The sequence below is a fragment of the Penicillium crustosum genome (genome assembly GCF_028827405.1).
Source record: "Penicillium crustosum strain IBT 35664 chromosome Unknown utg000001l_segment0_segment0, whole genome shotgun sequence".
In the NCBI taxonomy this organism is placed as follows: domain Eukaryota; kingdom Fungi; phylum Ascomycota; class Eurotiomycetes; order Eurotiales; family Aspergillaceae; genus Penicillium; species Penicillium crustosum.
Window position 1 is genome coordinate 7,464,037 of NW_026623122.1, and position 17,348 is coordinate 7,481,384.

The 17,348-nt window shown below is 46.4% G+C and overlaps 6 protein-coding genes across 6 annotated transcripts; 5 read left to right on the forward strand and 1 right to left on the reverse strand.

The window, feature by feature from the left end:
* Positions 1 to 884: 884 nt before the first annotated feature.
* Positions 885 to 1,691, forward strand: N7487_002801 (cysteine hydrolase family protein; the record flags this gene model as incomplete). Its single annotated transcript, XM_056870548.1, has 4 exons — positions 885 to 1,237; positions 1,309 to 1,428; positions 1,493 to 1,513; positions 1,577 to 1,691. 4 exons carry the CDS (start codon positions 885 to 887, stop codon positions 1,689 to 1,691), a joined length of 609 nt encoding a protein of 202 aa, XP_056735332.1.
* Positions 1,692 to 2,245: 554 nt separating this feature from the next.
* Positions 2,246 to 3,473, forward strand: N7487_002802 (uncharacterized protein; the record flags this gene model as incomplete). The annotated part of the gene is made up of 2 exons (XM_056870549.1): positions 2,246 to 2,510; positions 2,575 to 3,473. 2 exons carry the CDS (start codon positions 2,246 to 2,248, stop codon positions 3,471 to 3,473), a joined length of 1,164 nt encoding a protein of 387 aa, XP_056735333.1.
* Positions 3,474 to 6,492: 3,019 nt separating this feature from the next.
* On the forward strand, positions 6,493 to 8,431 carry N7487_002803 (endopolyphosphatase; the record flags this gene model as incomplete). Its single annotated transcript, XM_056870550.1, has 3 exons — positions 6,493 to 6,652; positions 6,704 to 7,718; positions 7,789 to 8,431. The coding sequence occupies 3 exons, from the start codon at positions 6,493 to 6,495 to the stop codon at positions 8,429 to 8,431; spliced, it is 1,818 nt and encodes a 605-aa protein (XP_056735334.1).
* Positions 8,432 to 10,400: 1,969 nt separating this feature from the next.
* Positions 10,401 to 11,495, forward strand: erg27 (the record flags this gene model as incomplete). The annotated part of the gene is made up of 1 exon (XM_056870551.1): positions 10,401 to 11,495. The coding sequence occupies one exon, from the start codon at positions 10,401 to 10,403 to the stop codon at positions 11,493 to 11,495; it is 1,095 nt and encodes a 364-aa protein (XP_056735335.1).
* Positions 11,496 to 12,050: 555 nt separating this feature from the next.
* Positions 12,051 to 12,320, reverse strand: N7487_002805 (uncharacterized protein; the record flags this gene model as incomplete). The annotated part of the gene is made up of 1 exon (XM_056870552.1): positions 12,051 to 12,320. The coding sequence occupies one exon, from the start codon at positions 12,318 to 12,320 to the stop codon at positions 12,051 to 12,053; it is 270 nt and encodes an 89-aa protein (XP_056735336.1).
* A 3,643-nt stretch (positions 12,321 to 15,963) lies between these two features.
* On the forward strand, positions 15,964 to 16,944 carry N7487_002806 (uncharacterized protein; the record flags this gene model as incomplete). Its single annotated transcript, XM_056870553.1, has 2 exons — positions 15,964 to 16,105; positions 16,169 to 16,944. The coding sequence occupies 2 exons, from the start codon at positions 15,964 to 15,966 to the stop codon at positions 16,942 to 16,944; spliced, it is 918 nt and encodes a 305-aa protein (XP_056735337.1).
* Positions 16,945 to 17,348: the final 404 nt, after the last annotated feature.

Sequence of the window (17,348 nt, forward strand, 5' to 3'; positions counted from 1 at the left end):
GACCTGTTGCCAGTTCCTTAGGCGTTTCGGACTCTGCAGCAGATCATATCACTGGATACCGACCAAATTACCCACTATACGATGCCAAGCTACGACAGACGTTGGAGATATCATCATATTATGTGTCATACTCCAGTGTCAGAACAAAACTGCTCATTACTCGTTTAGATGTAGAGCTATCCAGTCGTGTTTAGTTATATTTTGTCTTTGGACGATTTTCCCCATACAAAGAGCTGTAGAAAGATAACTAGTAGACCTTTGGGGAATATTAGCTTGATTTTAAATTGGTCATTTAATACGACAACCTCGGGAATACACCTGGGGTTTCCTTAAATTTGTCAGCATGTTAGGGACCCGGGATTGTTCTGATGACTGAACGTCCCCAATACAATTACAAAATACATACACAACAAGGCTCAAGACATCCATGGATCCATAAATCCAGCCTATAGGGCTTCGGAGAGAGGTCAAGAAACTTGTAACACTTTTCCAATATGACATGCTACCGTCATTCACGGATATCTTTCAGGGTTCTCCCAACTTCTAACCTGTCACGACCTTCCAAGGTTAGAAACATGTATCAATCGTAACACAGAAACTGTAATCTGCCTACCCAGGTGTTTCTGCTAAATGCTGATACATCGTTGTTACACGCGGCCTGCATGGCTCGAATTGTTGATTTCTCATCAATGCGGACCAGTCGTCATTTTAGATTGGTCATCATCTCCCGAGTACGGTTGAGGGTTGTGAGATACGCATTGGGGAGAAATCTCAACATGGCGAATATAAATAGGGTGGTCTGCTGGCTCTTGAATCCAAGGTAACTTTCAACCCCATATTTTAGCAAGACAATCTTACTACGAAATCAGTACGCTGAGACCATCATGTCTGCCCCATCAGGAACAGCTATCGTTTTGATCGATCCTTACAACGACTTCCTCCACTCGGACGGGAAACTTACATCGGCGCTCAAGGACCTTGATGAGAAAAATACCATCAATCACCTAAAAGAGGTAGTTGCAAATGCGCGTCTCCATGGTGTTCCTATATACTATGGTTTGCATCAACAGTGGATACCAGACCATTACAACGGATGGCAGCATATGACCCCGAACCATGTCCGCCAGCAAGAAGTACGCTTGTTTGAGGAGGGAAGTTTTGGTTCTCAGATCTATGAAGGCCTAGAGCCAGACCCAAAGAATGGTGATGTGGTTGTGAGCCGCCACTGGTGCAGCGAGTAAGAAACATGCATATTCAGCTCACCAGACAGCATGCATGAAGGAACTGATAACTTACCATCCTATATAGTTCGTTTTCAAATACCGACCTGGACTTTCAGTTGCGACAACGTGAGATTAAGAGATTGGTTTTTGTGGGATTAACTGCCAACACGTGTCTTGAATCTACTGCGCGCCATGCCTACGAGTTGTAAGTAGCTAAGGACGAGCAAGCATTGTTTTAAGTATAACTGACTCATGGGCTATCATTATAGGGGATACCAGGTGACAATGCTGTAAGGATTCCTTTCGTTTCATTGAATCAAGCGATCTGGGTAACTGATACATTGTCTCAACAGGAAAGACGCTACTGCTGGGTGGTCGAAAGAGCTTATTGATGCGGCAACGGACTTGATTTGGCCATTGTTTGCACAGGTTATGACCGTGAAGGATTGGGTGAATGAATGTTCTTGATACGGAGGATTTCTAGCATGGTCAGGAAATGGAGGGATGAAGGAAGACAGAGCATACGCGGGACGAGGTAGATTACAGAAAAATTAACAAAAAAAGATGAAAAGCCTGGAAAATTGATCGTACAATTGAGGCCCGACTGCTAGATCCATATACAAACTTATAAATGGGTACATTGTGACAAAAATGTGACAGTACGACAATGTACGGGTATCCATGGACGGTGTCAGGTATGATATTTGTCATTCGTACGGAAAAGTTCGCGAACGAGAATTTGAAAGGTTCCAAGGTTAACGGACAATCTGACTAAACTTAATATGCACCCGTGGACCCTCCAGGGCTGTATGCAAATACAATATTTCAAAACGTGTATCACACGACCTGCACCTGACCATCCATGGATTCCAACCTTGGAAGGAACTTGATTTGTCATCAATTGATCTGAAGTTTGATTATTAATTGCTCAACCACTCCTGGGCCCGGAGACAGGTGACTTCCCGTTGGCTAGCCTTGAATTTCAAGCTATAATCCATATACTCCCTACATCAATAAACCAAATGCCGGTGAAGAATCCGAGAAAGGCGAAGGTGCAGCCGAAAAGCCCGACACGTGGTGTGCGAAGCAAAAGACAACGTCGCATGTTGTGCTCCTCGGAGACCCCTGAGATTGGCGATCAGGGCAATAATCGAGATGTCCACCAAACCCAAAGTATTGATTTGGACACAAACGACACAACCCGATCTCTTAATTGGGCTCTGATAGTTGCCAGCGTTGCTGAACAGCCATATCCTTCCCAAATCCAACAATACAAAGAATGGAGAAGTGCGTACCCTTCTCTTTCGAAGCAAATCTCAATAGATGCCCTCGAAAACTAAACCACATATAGGAGCTGGTTCAAAGCGCGAGGACTACTGCTGCATCTGCCATGAGTCTGATCGTCTCGAGAATTGTCATACATGCAAACTCGCATTCCATCGCGAGTGCTTACCCGCCGGCTGCGCACGTAATTCATATGACCACCTTTTTTGCTTGATATGCGTCCGTCGAGGCTGGGACAAAGCACCTCCAGTGCTTACACCACCCGCTTCTCCTCAGCCTGCCCCCGCCCAAATCCATGATCCTCCCAGCCATGCAACCAATGAGACCAACTCGAATGCTTCGCCGATTTCTCATCTACTAGGTCCTACATCAAGTCTAGAACTGCAACGAGGGGGAATTCAGACCCAACCCGCTCTAGGAGAATCGCAACCTAGTGCAGTTGACCGAGATACAAGCCACGATGTAACATATCCAGGGCCTGCTGGTCCGACCGCTACAGAGAGCCTCCAACCTACTGGACGTAAACGAAAATCGCGCTATGGGACGCTGCCCGGTGATGCGGATGCATCGCTTGCTCTCCAGACCGCTACAGATAGCCCTCAAGGCAATCGACGTGGGCGGAAATCGCGGTATAGCACGCTACCAACTACTGTGGATGCATCGCTTTCTGTGATTTATCAGGAACTCGAATCAATCGCCATGCTCCGAGCAGAGATCGAGGAGCTACGTACCCAAAACACCCAATACGCTCAAACCATCAAAATTCACGAACAAACTCAAGTGGCTCTGAGGAGAGACCTAAGCACTTTGCGAGAGAATGCCACCAACTCTGAAAGTACCAACAAGGAAATCAGTGAGCTACGAGAAAGAAATTCAGCTCTAGAGGCCGAACTGCTGGTTTCAAGGGAGCAGACAGCTGCGGCAAAGGAGCTAAAGGAAAGACTTGCGCAGTTGCTCAACACCTAAGCCTCAAAGTTTTTTGGTTTAGCCTATCAAGACTAAATCAGCCTTCATTTTCCATGTGTGCGAATGATAGACCTGACCTGTAAAATAACATAGGTCCATCTGTCCATACATCCATGACCATTAACTCAGGAGATTTACATCCCTTTTAATAAAACAAGGCAAGTTAGTAACTATAGGAATTTGGAAGCTTGGCATAGTTAGTTCATCATACCCTTGTTTCCGCAGTCTTCTACTTACTATGGCGTTTAGATGTTCACAAGCCTCCCATCTCCATATTTCTTCTTGTTTAGTCTGCCGCTTGATAGTCTCTTCTAGATATCGACATCAATATAGCCTTGAAGTACCGAAGCCGTCAGCCACTTAGCTATGACCTATTAGAGAGCGTCTTATGGTGTCTTGCATCCATGAATTGTAAACAATATCCTTAAAGGCATGTTTTGAAGGGCACTCTCGGCGTAATATGCTATTTCATGGCCCTCCACTTGAACTCAAGTACTCACCGCGCAGTCTGTTATGCCTTTGTCTGTTTATGAATGATTTGTCGGTTCCCTTCCCACCCATCTCTTGTGGCCTGTTATGGTCTTCATGAAGCTATATAAATGGATCCATGGCCACAAGTGTTCTCTATCTTGAAAAGTTCCTTCATCATTCCCTTCCACTTTCACACGTATAACTAAATATTCTACCTATATCTACATGTATCAACTGCAAAACCATAATGACGTTGGAAATTATCTTGCCAAGACTGTACATACTCAAATGTTTCCTCCGTTGAAGTAGATATCCAATACATCATTTTCTTCATATACGCTATCTACGTCTATTAATTACATTATCACTTGAATACCTCCAACTTTCACCCAACACCAAAATGTCTCTGCCATATCCGAGACCCGCTTTCATATTGTCGGTGTGTATCCCATATCAATAACATGTGAAAAGCGCATAACACTAACAGTGGCAATCTACAGCACAATATTCTTGGCCAGTTGGAGGCCGGTAAGTCACTCTTCCAAGCTGTTCATTCGATATTGTCACTAGATCACTCACGGTTTCGCCGTTTCACAGCCGGAACACCGTACTTTGAACCTTGCATCGCTATGGTAAGCCACCAAGAATCCCCGTGCTGAGTTACCCTATCATTCTAATATCCCTGCCTATCTGTAATAGGCTTTGTCCAGTGCTTAGTCTTCATGAGGTTGTATACATAAATTTATGGCCGCAAGTGCTCTCTACCTTTTAAAGCTTTGGTGCTTGCTCTTCTTTTTGGTTCTGCGCATAGAGGATACCTACGTGTGTCAATTGCCCCATCATAATAACTTGAAGTACATGCTTAAATATTCCCTCTGCTGAAGTCAGATATGTCTCACGTTATCTTCATATATAACTCAATCTTCTATTCGATCAAGTGACAAGATGGTTTATAGCACTATATAGCCAGAGTCCAGGATCTGTTATGGGTATTAAGACTGAGATAAGTAGCGTTGAAGTTTCCCTTCCATTACGGCCACATAGATTGCTCACTTTAAGTCTCAGATTGAGGAGGAAGTCCCGGTGTGAAATTTGGTGCAGACGCCTGTCCGCTGGGCATATATATGCACCTTCCACATCCTCTTCCACCTTTCCTTCCTTTCATTTCTCCCCTCCCATCCTTCTTCTTTCTTTTATTTCATCTTTCTCCATCTCTCGCTTTTTCATCACTTTCGACTTACATCACTTTTATCAAACTGATTGTACCTTTTCCACCATTATTCATATTTTCCATTCTTGGTTTCACTGACCGCGATATGGTAACAATGAGTTCCCGAGGGGCAAGACTCGCTTTCAATTTTTACGTGTGTATCTCATATGAATGGAAATTGAACCATGAATGATGCTGACCTGGCAGCCTATAGGCCGACATACGCGGTCAGTTAGAGACAAGTAGGTCCCAGCTCGAAGTTCTGCCTAGGATATTGTCACATATCACTAACGGATTTGTCCTGGTATAGCCGGAACGAACTATTTCGATCCGTTTGTCGCCATCGTGAGCCACCAAGCATCCTTAATACTAAGTGCCCCTGATTTTCAAATACCCTGCCTATCTACGGTAGCCTGGCGCTCGCGCCCACATCCGCAGCGCATCTGGATTTATGCCCGCTTTGGTCGCCACCGCAACCTATGTAGATAGTGAAAACACTGAGATTGTCCTTGGTGAGCACACTTAGTTCGAAGCGGTTCTGAGGATGGTGTATGTTAAAGCAAACCTTGCTGAAGAGGAATAATTACACGGGAAATTGCTAATGGGCCTTCTTATGTAGTGCACATGACGGTGCCGTGAGTCACTACAAGTCATCCTCAATCTAATCATCTATTTACATATATGCAGATCATATTTGTGAATATCTCCGCAAACCTCACCTGCCAGTAGTAATTTTGGTCATGCGATCTCCTGCCCAAAATAATCAATTCCGGGGGATACAAAAAAAACTTTATTACAGACTGGGTGAGATAGATGAAATGTGGTCATTTCTATAAAAAATTTAATGTTGGCAGATAGGCCCAAAAATCGGAATAATAATTGTGGACTAGAATAAAATTAGGCACCAAAAAGGATCGTTAACTATGGAGTACCAACCTATGGAGACCCAAGTCCCCAAGGTCCCTACAGGTTGGGCACGTGATGGAGTCATTGGCTGTCGCATGAGCAGACAGAGCAATGTTCATATGTCCATATGTCGATCTGGGGATAGTAGCCTAACTCTAATCGGGTGATCAGGTCATTTTGATCGACTGATTTAAGTGATTTGAATACATAAGGTATAGATAAGATCTTTTTTTTTACTCCGTACACGTTCTTCATCTTTCAAGTGTTTCTCCTTAAATTCACCATCGGTCTCTGATTGGTTGTCTCTTGAAGTTGTTCGGCTACCGCGCCCGCCTAGTGACGTGACCGTGCAGATAAGATATTTGCGCAAAATATTCCGAGCTTTCGACTTTCACTCTTCTCTCTTGATGTACCAGTTGGTTTAGAGGACTCATGCAGTCAATTTTCTTGCTGCTGGGCCTCTTTGCCGACGCCATCTCCGCCAGCCCCTTGGGGCAACAGCCGTTGGGCCATCTTGGTCCAGCGGAGCTACCTGGGCAACTGGTGGAGGGTTTGCGCAAACCTGTACGCGGGCGATTCTTGCATATAACTGGTGAGGGGACAGTTCTCTACCTTCGTGTGTCTGCCCCATGCTGACCAACAGATTTTCATCCCGACCGCCTCTACAAACCCGGAACCTCGATCGATCGCTCGTGCCACCGTGGTCAAGGCCCCGCGGGGTATTTTGGGGCTGAGGGCACAGATTGCGATTCACCCCTATCACTTGTGAACGAAACATTTCGCTGGATCGAAGAAAATTTGAAGGATGAGATTGATTTTGTAATTTGGACCGGCGATTCTGCCCGACACGATAATGACGAAAAGCTCCCTCGCACGGCAGATGAGATCATGGAATTGAATGTATTCCTGTCTCAAAAATGGGTTAGCATTTTCGGCGAGGAGGAGGTTCGTGAGACCTTGAATGCCGCACCCAAGATTTCGATCCCTGTGATCCCGACATTCGGTAACAATGATATTATGCCCCACAACATCTTCAACGAGGGCCCCAACAAATGGACAAAACGCTTTGCGGAGATATGGAAACCATTCATCCCAGAAGATCAGCGTCACACCTTCGTTGAAGGCGGTTGGTTCACCACGGAGGTGGTCCCCGGTCGGCTAGCGGTCATCAGCTTGAACACCATGTACTTTTTCGATTCCAACAGTGCGGTGGATGGATGCGACGCCAAGTCGGAACCTGGATATGAGCACATGGAGTGGTTGCGGGTGCAGCTGAAAATACTGCGCAGTCGCAACATGAAAGCCATCCTCATGGGCCATGTCCCCCCAGCCCGGTCGAGCGAGAAAAAGAACTGGGATGAGACATGCTGGCAAAAATATACGCTCTGGATGCACCAGTACCGTGACGTTGTTGTCGGTAGCTTTTACGGCCATATGAACATCGACCACTTCATGCTCCAGGACAGTAACAAAGTCAATATTGATTCCAAGGTTGATGGGAAGGTGTCGATCAACTCAAAAACCGACTACCTCCAGTCGCTTCGAAACCAATGGTCCTCATTGCCATCTCCTCCGTCGGGCCTTTTCGAGGACCTTGACTCCCTATCGAATTTGGAGGATCTCTCGGAAGTTGGAACGGCGAAGAAAGGCAAGGGGGGGTAAAAAGAAGGAAAAGAAGAAGCAAAAATTCTTGGACAAGATTGGGGGCCCATGGGCAGAACGATACAGTGTATCGCTCGTAGCTCCCAGTTTGGTACCGAACTTCTTCCCTAGCCTACGCGTGATCGACTACAATGTGACGGGATTGGATGATGTCGCACATAGGGCGGAATTGCTCACAGATGAGGTTGATGATACCACTGTCGGGCTCGACCATGCTGCGATTGATACAACGGGAACCAGCGATGATTCTCTGGCTGCCCCCGGAATTCAGAAGAAGAAAAAGAAGGGCAAGGGCAAGAAAAAGAAGCCCAAGTTCAAAGTCCCCGAGCCCCCATCCCCAACCGCTCCTCCGGGTCCTGCATACTCCAACCAAGCGTTCACTTTGCTTGGCTACACGCAATACTACTCGAATCTAACAAAAATTCACGAACAAATCGCGGCAGGAAAACGAGGCGATGATCCTCGTATCGACTACGAGATCGAGTACACCACAAGCGATGACGTGTATCAAATGAAAGACCTGACAGTGCGCAGCTTCTTCCAACTCGCTGCCAGAATTGGCGAGGAAGAAGCCGAAGCAAAACAGACCGACGCCAATAGCGAAGACGCTGATTGGTCTGTTGCTAAGAAAAAGCCAGTGAACAACGTGTGGCAGGCTTTCTTGAGGCGCGCATTTGTTGGCTTCCCAGTTGATGACCTGGATGAATAGAGTGATTTTGCTTTAGCGTCTTTCTTTTCTCTTTGGAAACTTTTGCATTCACGATACATAGCTTGCATCTCAGGCTTATACAGTGGAGACTTGTGCTATCACAAGATGTTATTCTAGATTATGGCCGTCGTTCAATGTTGGATATGGAACACAAGATTGAAGTAAAAGTAGAGCAAATAAAAAAACCCCCAAATTATCAAATTCCACATTATCTGCAACTTTTTACAATTCTACAATGGACTTGTCTAATTGGGCGATCAGCAAGGGCATCTGGCGGTGTAACAGGTTGGATACTGTACCTTTGGGAAATGGGAACACAACGTCAATAGAACTGCAGTTCATCAATATATTATTCGTTCCTATGTCTATGTACGGAGTACCTTAAGTACATAGATAGATGTTGTACAATGATCACTACAAACTTGTTACTTCCATCACATCACATAGGTGGATTTCCATCGCGACCACAATTACCCCCAATACCCACAATCACAGCCACTGCCAGCGTGGCAGTCCGTGCTAGCAAGGTTTAGATTAAATGCCCAGGTACATTCAAAGTAGTCTGGCCCGAGGACTTGGGCACTTAGCTGGGGAGACTGGTCCTGGAATAAGTAAATTCCCAGCCAATCTACGATGCTGCCCTAATTGTTTTTTTGCCTTGAGCCGCTGCCACGTAGCAAGCCCGTCATCACCATTTAGTTAACAGGCTCAAATTAACATCGCACGCAAAAACAAGACTAGTGCAGGACAGCACAGCATTCGCTAGATTGTACCAGAGGGAGATGACTTGCCACTGAGTATCGCAATTGCACAGGCCCTATTTTCATAGTACGTAGTAGACTTTATACAAATAGAGCACCACCTCCACTTCTAGCACACCTGTAATCAATTTTTCACAATTTCATACAATTCTGTTGATTATTGTGGGACTTCAAGACAGACTAGTAAATAATTACTATTACAGTACTCCATCCTTACGCATATCTTCCAACCCGATCTCTTCGTCATATCAGGGGAAATCCCCACGCAGCTAGCATGGCCTTGCATTTCTACGTCGAAAATCTTTCAATTTTCTGATTCTCTTTTAATCTGTGGACTTTGAATCCATACGAGCAGCCCTAACACTTACAATAACAATTCTAACCCCCTAGTGCTCCTAGCTCGAGCCCCCGAGCTAGTAGCTTCATACCCGAGACACAGTCCCCAATTCCCAATTCCTTCCCCGCACAGACTTCGCTGGCACCCAGAATCGTCGCATTTCGCATTTCGCATTTCGCCTCTGCCCCCCCCTACTTTGCCGGCCACACGATGCGTCAAGTTTACTTGCAATCCAGCCACGAGCTCCGTCACTCCATTGCCTGCTCCTTGCGTTGTTAGCCGAATTCCCAGCCACGATACAGTGTGAATACGACATTCGGAACTCAGCCGTCACTAGTCCGAAACGGGAAATATTGATTCGATTGATCGGACAGCGTTGTTCCGCACTTGTGTCTACAAAAATACGATTGGAACGTTATATACATTTGGTTATCGCTATTGGATTTGCTACCCGCACCAGGAACGAAAGCCATTGGCTGTGATATACTCCGCGGTCTGAACAGTCGCCGCCCCCTCGGGTCCCGCCGAACCTTGCAGCTTGCACCGAACTTGCTGCTCTTGGTTTCGGATATTCAGTGAATTACGCCTTTTGGATTGAGCGCGTCGCTGGAACAGTCTGAGCTTTTTGGGCGCCAAGATCTTGATTTGGCAGATCAATTGGTCCGCAGCTTGGGAATACGCGCGTGGTTGGAGCATGATTCAGTCGCTGCGTTTGGTTATTATTTGAAATTCTGTTTGCGCGCTTTTCGGTAAGTCCAAGCTGTCTTCGCCTATACCCTTCTTTGTTGGCGTATCCCTAGCTTCGCGATTGAGTTTTCTTTCGGTCAATTGGTCTTCTTTGAACCTCCACTTCGCCTGTTGCTTGAGACCAATGACCAATATGGCTGACTCTATCTGCCTAGACTCCCCAATTCCTGGGTCGTGGGATTTATGGATGGCCTCCTCTGAAGTGGACCAGAAAGCCCTGGGCAATTTCGCGGCCGTCATGGGCCTCGAAAGCCCCCTGCTCTCGGCAATGCTATACAAAATCCTCGGCGTCTCCGTCATGCTATCAAAAAAGCTACTTAGAGCCCGCAAACTGCGGCGCCTCGACACAACACGTGAAACAAGATCTCTCCAGCTGTACCATCACATCATATGGCTCTCCCGCGAAGGCCTACTAATACTGGAGGGCTACATCCTTCCTATGGTAGACAGGTATGTCGAGCTAAAAGTGCTCGCGTACAAACTCCGCGCTTCCTTCTACCATATTTTCGTCTTATTCCACAATCGCCCAATTTTCACCCCCGACACCGACATGCCAACCCGCCTCAAGCATGACTCTATATACGGCATAGATGCCCTTACCACCCTCGGCGTCTCAGACACCCACAAGTCCAAAGTGAATATGACTTCAACACCAACATCCCGCCCTCCCGGCCTACCAGTAATGCAACCAGTCCAGCCACCTGAACCAATTTCCTCCTTCCTCCTCCCACCACTAGACTACACAGCCACAGCAACAGCGTGCTTCAACCACGCAGCAGCCCTCTCCGACAAACTACTACCAGGCTCACACCCCCTCCGTCTCTCGGTCAAACTCGAATACGCAGCATATCTATACGACTGCCTTCAAGACCCTGTCGCCTGCCGCCGCCTCGCAAAACAGGCCATCGCAGACGTCTACAATGCCCAAGAAGGCATGGACGACGAGAGCTTCGAAGACGCCGCAGAGATCGTCAGTGTGCTGGGCAAGATGGTCAAACGCGGCGGGAAACCCAATTCCAGTACCGGCACTCCGGGGAGCAGTATCTCCCGCGGCGGTGGCTCACGCAGTCGCAGTAGTCGCTCGCCCAGCCATATGGATATTAGCGTGCCGACTACCGTCTCTCCAGTGCCGGTTACGAAATCTACCCCCGTTGATGGGACTCGTGTGGGAATGAGCCAGCCGGCTGTTCCTGATGCTTCTATGATTAATCCGATTTGATGGAAATGGAAATGTGCATGATTAATGAAAAGCTGGTGCTCCGATTCTTGTCATTGTGCTCTGAAATATATTGCTTCTATATGTGATTATGTATTGCTGTTTTCTGTTGGTTTCTGCTTTCAATAAGCATGTGTGTACATAGTCATTATGCACCTCTTTTGATATTTGTAGATATACGCTACGCTTTGATGACCTTCATTGAATATTCACGAAGGAATGACATGTTTTGCGCTCTATGAAATCAATTCTGCGTTGTACAGGTTGTTGTAATGGTGGGCATGCATATCACCGCGCTACTTATATGTGAAATTCTAGAAGAAAAGCAAACATTACACGTGGCAAGCCTTTGTTTTGTTTGACCTGCGCCAATAGTTCAGTGCTATAAAAGGTGGCGTGGGGTACGATAAACCTCAAATATCTTGATTTCAATTTTTATACCGTCATGCCTACTTGACATCCATCTATCCCCGATTCTAGTGACTAAGAATGATGTTCTTCTATATCAAATATTTAATCTGTCTATATACCATGATCCCAAATCTCTCACACTTCCATCTACTGGATACCACAACCCTGGTGCAGCTGATGTCCAAAGGTTGTCGGGCTCAATGTCTTCAACACCATGGCATAAGGCTGCACTGGTTCCACTCGTCGCTCTACGAGGGCTCTGGTGCGATGATTTCCTCCACAGTCCAGTGCTAAAGGCGAGAAAAGATAGAACTTGTGCTCTTGCTCTTGCTCTTGACTGTGGGATTTCCGACTTAGGGGTCCAAAATTCTCAGAAGACTTCGACGCCTCTACCAGAAAGCCACTCCTAAGATACATTGTAGGATCTGGCAATTGAGTCCGTGATGCGGTCACATCCAGGCTCTTTCAACCTTGCTTTAGAGCCCGTGGAAAATTTGGACTAGTGAGTATCCCTTGTGTCTTCGAGATCATCTTTTTAGGGGTTTTGCTAATCTCGAATTCTCTCTTATGGTAGTATGAAGTTATTCGCGGACACAATCGCATTTCACGCATTGTTAGAGTGAGTTTCCAGCTTGTGAGTTACCGAGGATCCCAGGGTTATAGAGAAAATAATAATGCTAACCTCATTTACAGCATTAAGGATGTCCGGGCTGCCGCAGTGACTATACGCTGCTTTAGCTTCCTCGGTCAACTCTTATGAGAAGACCTACACACTAGCAGGCAAGACATGCGCAAGTCTTGTGAGTCTTTGTTTCTCATTTGCTTTGCCTTCTTTCGTTTACAGTTTGCTAATAATTCCAACGATCCACCTAACTAGTCCGATATGACATCGATGCCTATCAATGCCATCTTCATATGAGGCCTCAGACCAGACTTACCGACACGGGCTTGAATTTAGACATCGAATTTCAAATGTCACCACCTAGTGACTCGAAGCAACCGAGCGGCATCTTATGGAAATCCCGGCCATATTCGCTCCTTCCTGTTAACGATACTTCCCACCCGAAACCTGTTCTGGTTGTGCAGCCTTCGATTCGACGTTTTCGTCTGTCTGGCTAGCATTCCTACTTTAAGGTTGGCGTGGTACATTTCTCCTCTTCCTTCCCGGCAGAGAATCCGGAAGTGGGCTAAGCTTCAGCATCGCCCGGGCTACTTGGCTAAGGGCCTCAATTTAGTGCTCTCCTTCTATTCGTTGTGGGGGGTGAAGCCGACAAAAGCTGCGAAATAGTAATCTTGAAGCAGTTCATCGTCGCTGTAAACGCATTGCTGAATGTAACGTAGTTATCCATGATCTTGATGCTGGTTATAACCTACCATGATGCATAGGTGAGGTTTGACACAAGTTGTTGCGGTGTCATGGTGAACACAACCCTGTCTAGGATATTCTCTATTGTATGTTCATTTGTTTACAGTATTGTCCAATTTTTTGACAATTCATCTAGGAAGGGATTTTCAGTGATCTACGAGTGGCAACAGCCCCAAATAGGAACAGAAAGGAAAGGCATAGCGTACTCCATAAGTAAGCGGCAAGCCAGACAGGGATGGCGAGTACCAAATGATATCAGTAGGGCGGTGCACGTGGTGGATCATAATGCCGATCAGTTGCTATTATTATCGGACGTTGGCGGTTGCCTCGGGCGATGGACTTGGCTCACATCATATCATGCATGAGAAGTGTAAACTCGAAGATAATATTGCACGAATCAATATAATAGTTAATGAAGTCGGTTGAAATAAATCAAGGACGCTCGAGCGGGAAAGCATGTTATTTCTATCTCAGGGTGGTCGATACGATGTTGCCAGGAACCTTGGAATAGTTATTGATGGCTCAAGCCAACATTCGAGTCTGGGAAAACCCCGAACCATCAAAATGGGAACAGCGTGGGAAAACATTCTTTAATATATTGCGGCATAGGAATTCTCAACACTAGATCAAATGGTAAATCCAAAACAACCCTAGATTATGCCCTAGATTATACTTATACTACACCTCTTCTGGCAACGCTAGCTATAGCTCCGAGATGAGTGAGGGACAGAGGGATCGCAAGGGCAAGTAGCTAAAGCAGAATATTGGGCGAAGGGTGAAGCTTCTGCGATGACCACGCAGATATTATTTTTTTGGCTATACGTAAAAAGGTTGTCTGTACACCTTATTCGTTTTGCCGTATCCATCCAAAAAGACATTAACTGCTATCTCACATAAAATATCCATATATTATCTTGAACCAGGCAAATCTGATCATTGAAGTCTGAGGTTGCCTGCGGAATATTTCCCACAGGGAGAAAATTACCAAGTGCCAGATTGCACAAGTGGACGTAATCAAAGATGCCTTTTTTTTATCCATCTGGGATAGCTGCCGGATGGCAGCGCTGCTAGTTCTGAGAGGTGATACATTGACGCATCCAGACAGCAAGGTAGGCCCTGCTTGCTTGTCTCCAGTCAGTTAGACCTCGGCGGTAAACAGATTGATCATCCCCCTGTATCTCTGTTGTTCACTCGATTATAAGTTAGCTGGCAACCCGTACCAACCATTCAAGATTCGGATAACTTCATCCTTCTACTCCTCGGCTAACGGAAACATAGAAAAATGATCGAAACCTCGTACAATGAGACTGAAAAACTATGAAACAAATTTCCACTTATTCGCTCTGAAGCCATATAACGACCCGAATGAAAAGTAGCAACGATGAGAACATGGTTATGATGAAACTAAGCTGAGAACACCTTGGGCAGGTAGTGACCGACGTGATGATTAGGAGAAAGCACCTGGAAAGCGGAAACTACATATATACTGTTGCCACTCGAGATATAGAGGTAATAAATACCTACTGAAGGCTGAAGTCGCAGCTCGAGACAACTGAAGAGCAACTTGAGAGGGTAGCCTGTATTAGACTGTGGCTTTGCCCTCCTACTCCACCACGGACCCCTCAAAGTCGAAGGACGTCTCGCTGGAGGATGACTTATTGGATGATGGCAACCCGATGGTGATCTAAAATAACAGAACGTTCCACTTCATATACGAATTTCATTGTTATCTTGGTAGCCAGCTGTGTATATGACCATTACGCTTTCACCTTATGCTCTACAATCCAAGCAAGATAGACACCCTTTGGGGGTTAATTCAAACTGTTTCACTGTACATTTGTGGGACACTGGCCACTTAGTAACACGGTGAAGCAACCTTAAAATGTTCCTCGTTTGCTATTGCAAGATAATAGCTGTGCTACTCACAAAGGCATCCATGGAGCTGCGACGAGACTGGTGGAATATTAACCGGTTGCCTCGAGCGATGGACTTGGCTCACATCATAGTATGCATGAGGGGTATTGCGGAAATACTAAATGGCTTAATTGACTAGGGCTGAAATAAGCTGGAATGACCAGAGAAGTGGGAAAATCCTGTTTTCCTGTTTTGGAGTGATCGACACGTTGCCAGGGACAGTGGTGCCTCAGGCCAACATTCTTGGAAGGGAAAACTTCCTGTCAAAATGGGGGCCAACGTGGGAAACATTCTTCGACGTTTTCAGTATAGAGGGGCCATTCTGTACACTTCAGATCAAACAACATATTTCGAATAAGTCCAAGTGATTGTACTACAACGGTCATCGACGTCATACTCTCAGTCTGTGCGAGAAAAAAAAAAGAGAGAAGCCAAGAAATAGCATCCACCTACCCCGAGGGCTCCTTATCGTGTTTCATTCGACTATTAACCCGTCGAATCCACTTGAATCCACCGCATCTCGAATTTCCTCTCTTTTCTCTTCTTCCCAGCTCCTACAAATCTTCCTGGTGACACTTCAAATACACCAGCCCCCCTGCGCGTCGGCGCGTTACTCTGCAGAAACGCTGCATCCTACGGAACGTTGCATTGAAACGCGAAACACCCGAGCTTATTCCCTCCATGGCCGTGAAATTGTCTCTATTGCTCCTCAATTCCCGTGAAGCCTGAACCTTAACACAACTTTTGGAAGCTCCCGGACGGAGTCGGGGAGCAGGGACGATGTGGTCCAGCTTGGATAAACCTGGCGCTCTCCCACTCCTGATTCTCATTGTGTTCTCGCTGCTCACATTGGTGCCATCACTACCTAATCTGTATCACTCGAAGTTCGCAGACTTCAGCTTCTACACCGGTGCAGCTCGTCGTATGTCCCCATTCCCGCCAAGCTCAAGCTCATTCGAGTTAACTAACCAATTCGACTTTCCAGAGATTCCACTGCTTCAAGATAGTGTCACCGAATTAGCACCGAAAACACATACCCTCAGCGAGCCTCGCAAATCATGGATTCTTTCAGCGTCACATCGATCGCGAGGAAATCGCCAACCGCTTACCGCGCGCGTTGGCAATGCCGCTCCCATCCCGGCCAGCGAAACAACCACCGTCGCAAATAAAAGTCGACTTTCATCCTTCACACGCGAATCCTCATTTTCATTCAGTCGCAAAGCCCGCGCATTCAGAACCTATTTCATCCAGCAATTAGACGACTACCCATTCCTCACGTCATTCTCCAACCGCAGCCTAGTTGCAGACTCGATGCATCCATATCCTACCATCACCATGAACGAATCTCTCCCAACATCCGAAAACGAATCTCCAAGCATCCCGTCATATAATAATTCATCCGATAGCATCCTGGAGCCACTACTGCCCTTTCCTGCCTTCCTTCGCGATATGTGTCAGCAGGCCTGTCATGTCGCCATTGATTTTGGAAAACGCGTCGGACTCCAAGGAGCAAATTATGCGAAATCGATCTCCCTCCCGGAGTGGATCACAGGGGCTCCCACATCATTAATACCCAACCCCACAATTCCCAACGCCTCCTCGGAGCAAGATTCATTCCCCCCAGCCGAGCAAGCACCGCCCCAACAAAAGGTTGGCGCTGAGGATTCCACCGATGCTGCTGCTGGTCGGCACTCCCAAGAACTTCATGGAAGCTGTATGGCTGTTGTGATCGGTCTTGTTGCAGGCATCATGTGGTTCTAGAGCATACTGTCTTGGGTACTGCTACTACTTCATGTGCGTCCGCTGATATGTGTGATGACCTTTTGTCTTATTTGGTTTTGGCGCATTGTATTAGATACTTGTAGACAATTGGGCCGGTGGCTCTGGTTTAGCCTCCTGTTGGAATCTAATAATCACATTTACCATTTCTCGTCTTGGCTCAAAATCCATACCTCAAGTCTTCGCCTAAAAGAACTTAGGCCCCTTTTTGTTACAAACTCTTCCACTAGAAGACGCTAGTCACGACGCCTATATCTATCTAAGAAATGAGGGAGCTATCGGTAATTACCCACAAAAGGCAACGAACGGAGGGAGTCGACTACAGCACTTTCACCCTTCCACTCCACCAAATGTACGGCTGTTCCTCTTGAGTGTTTTCCAAATGA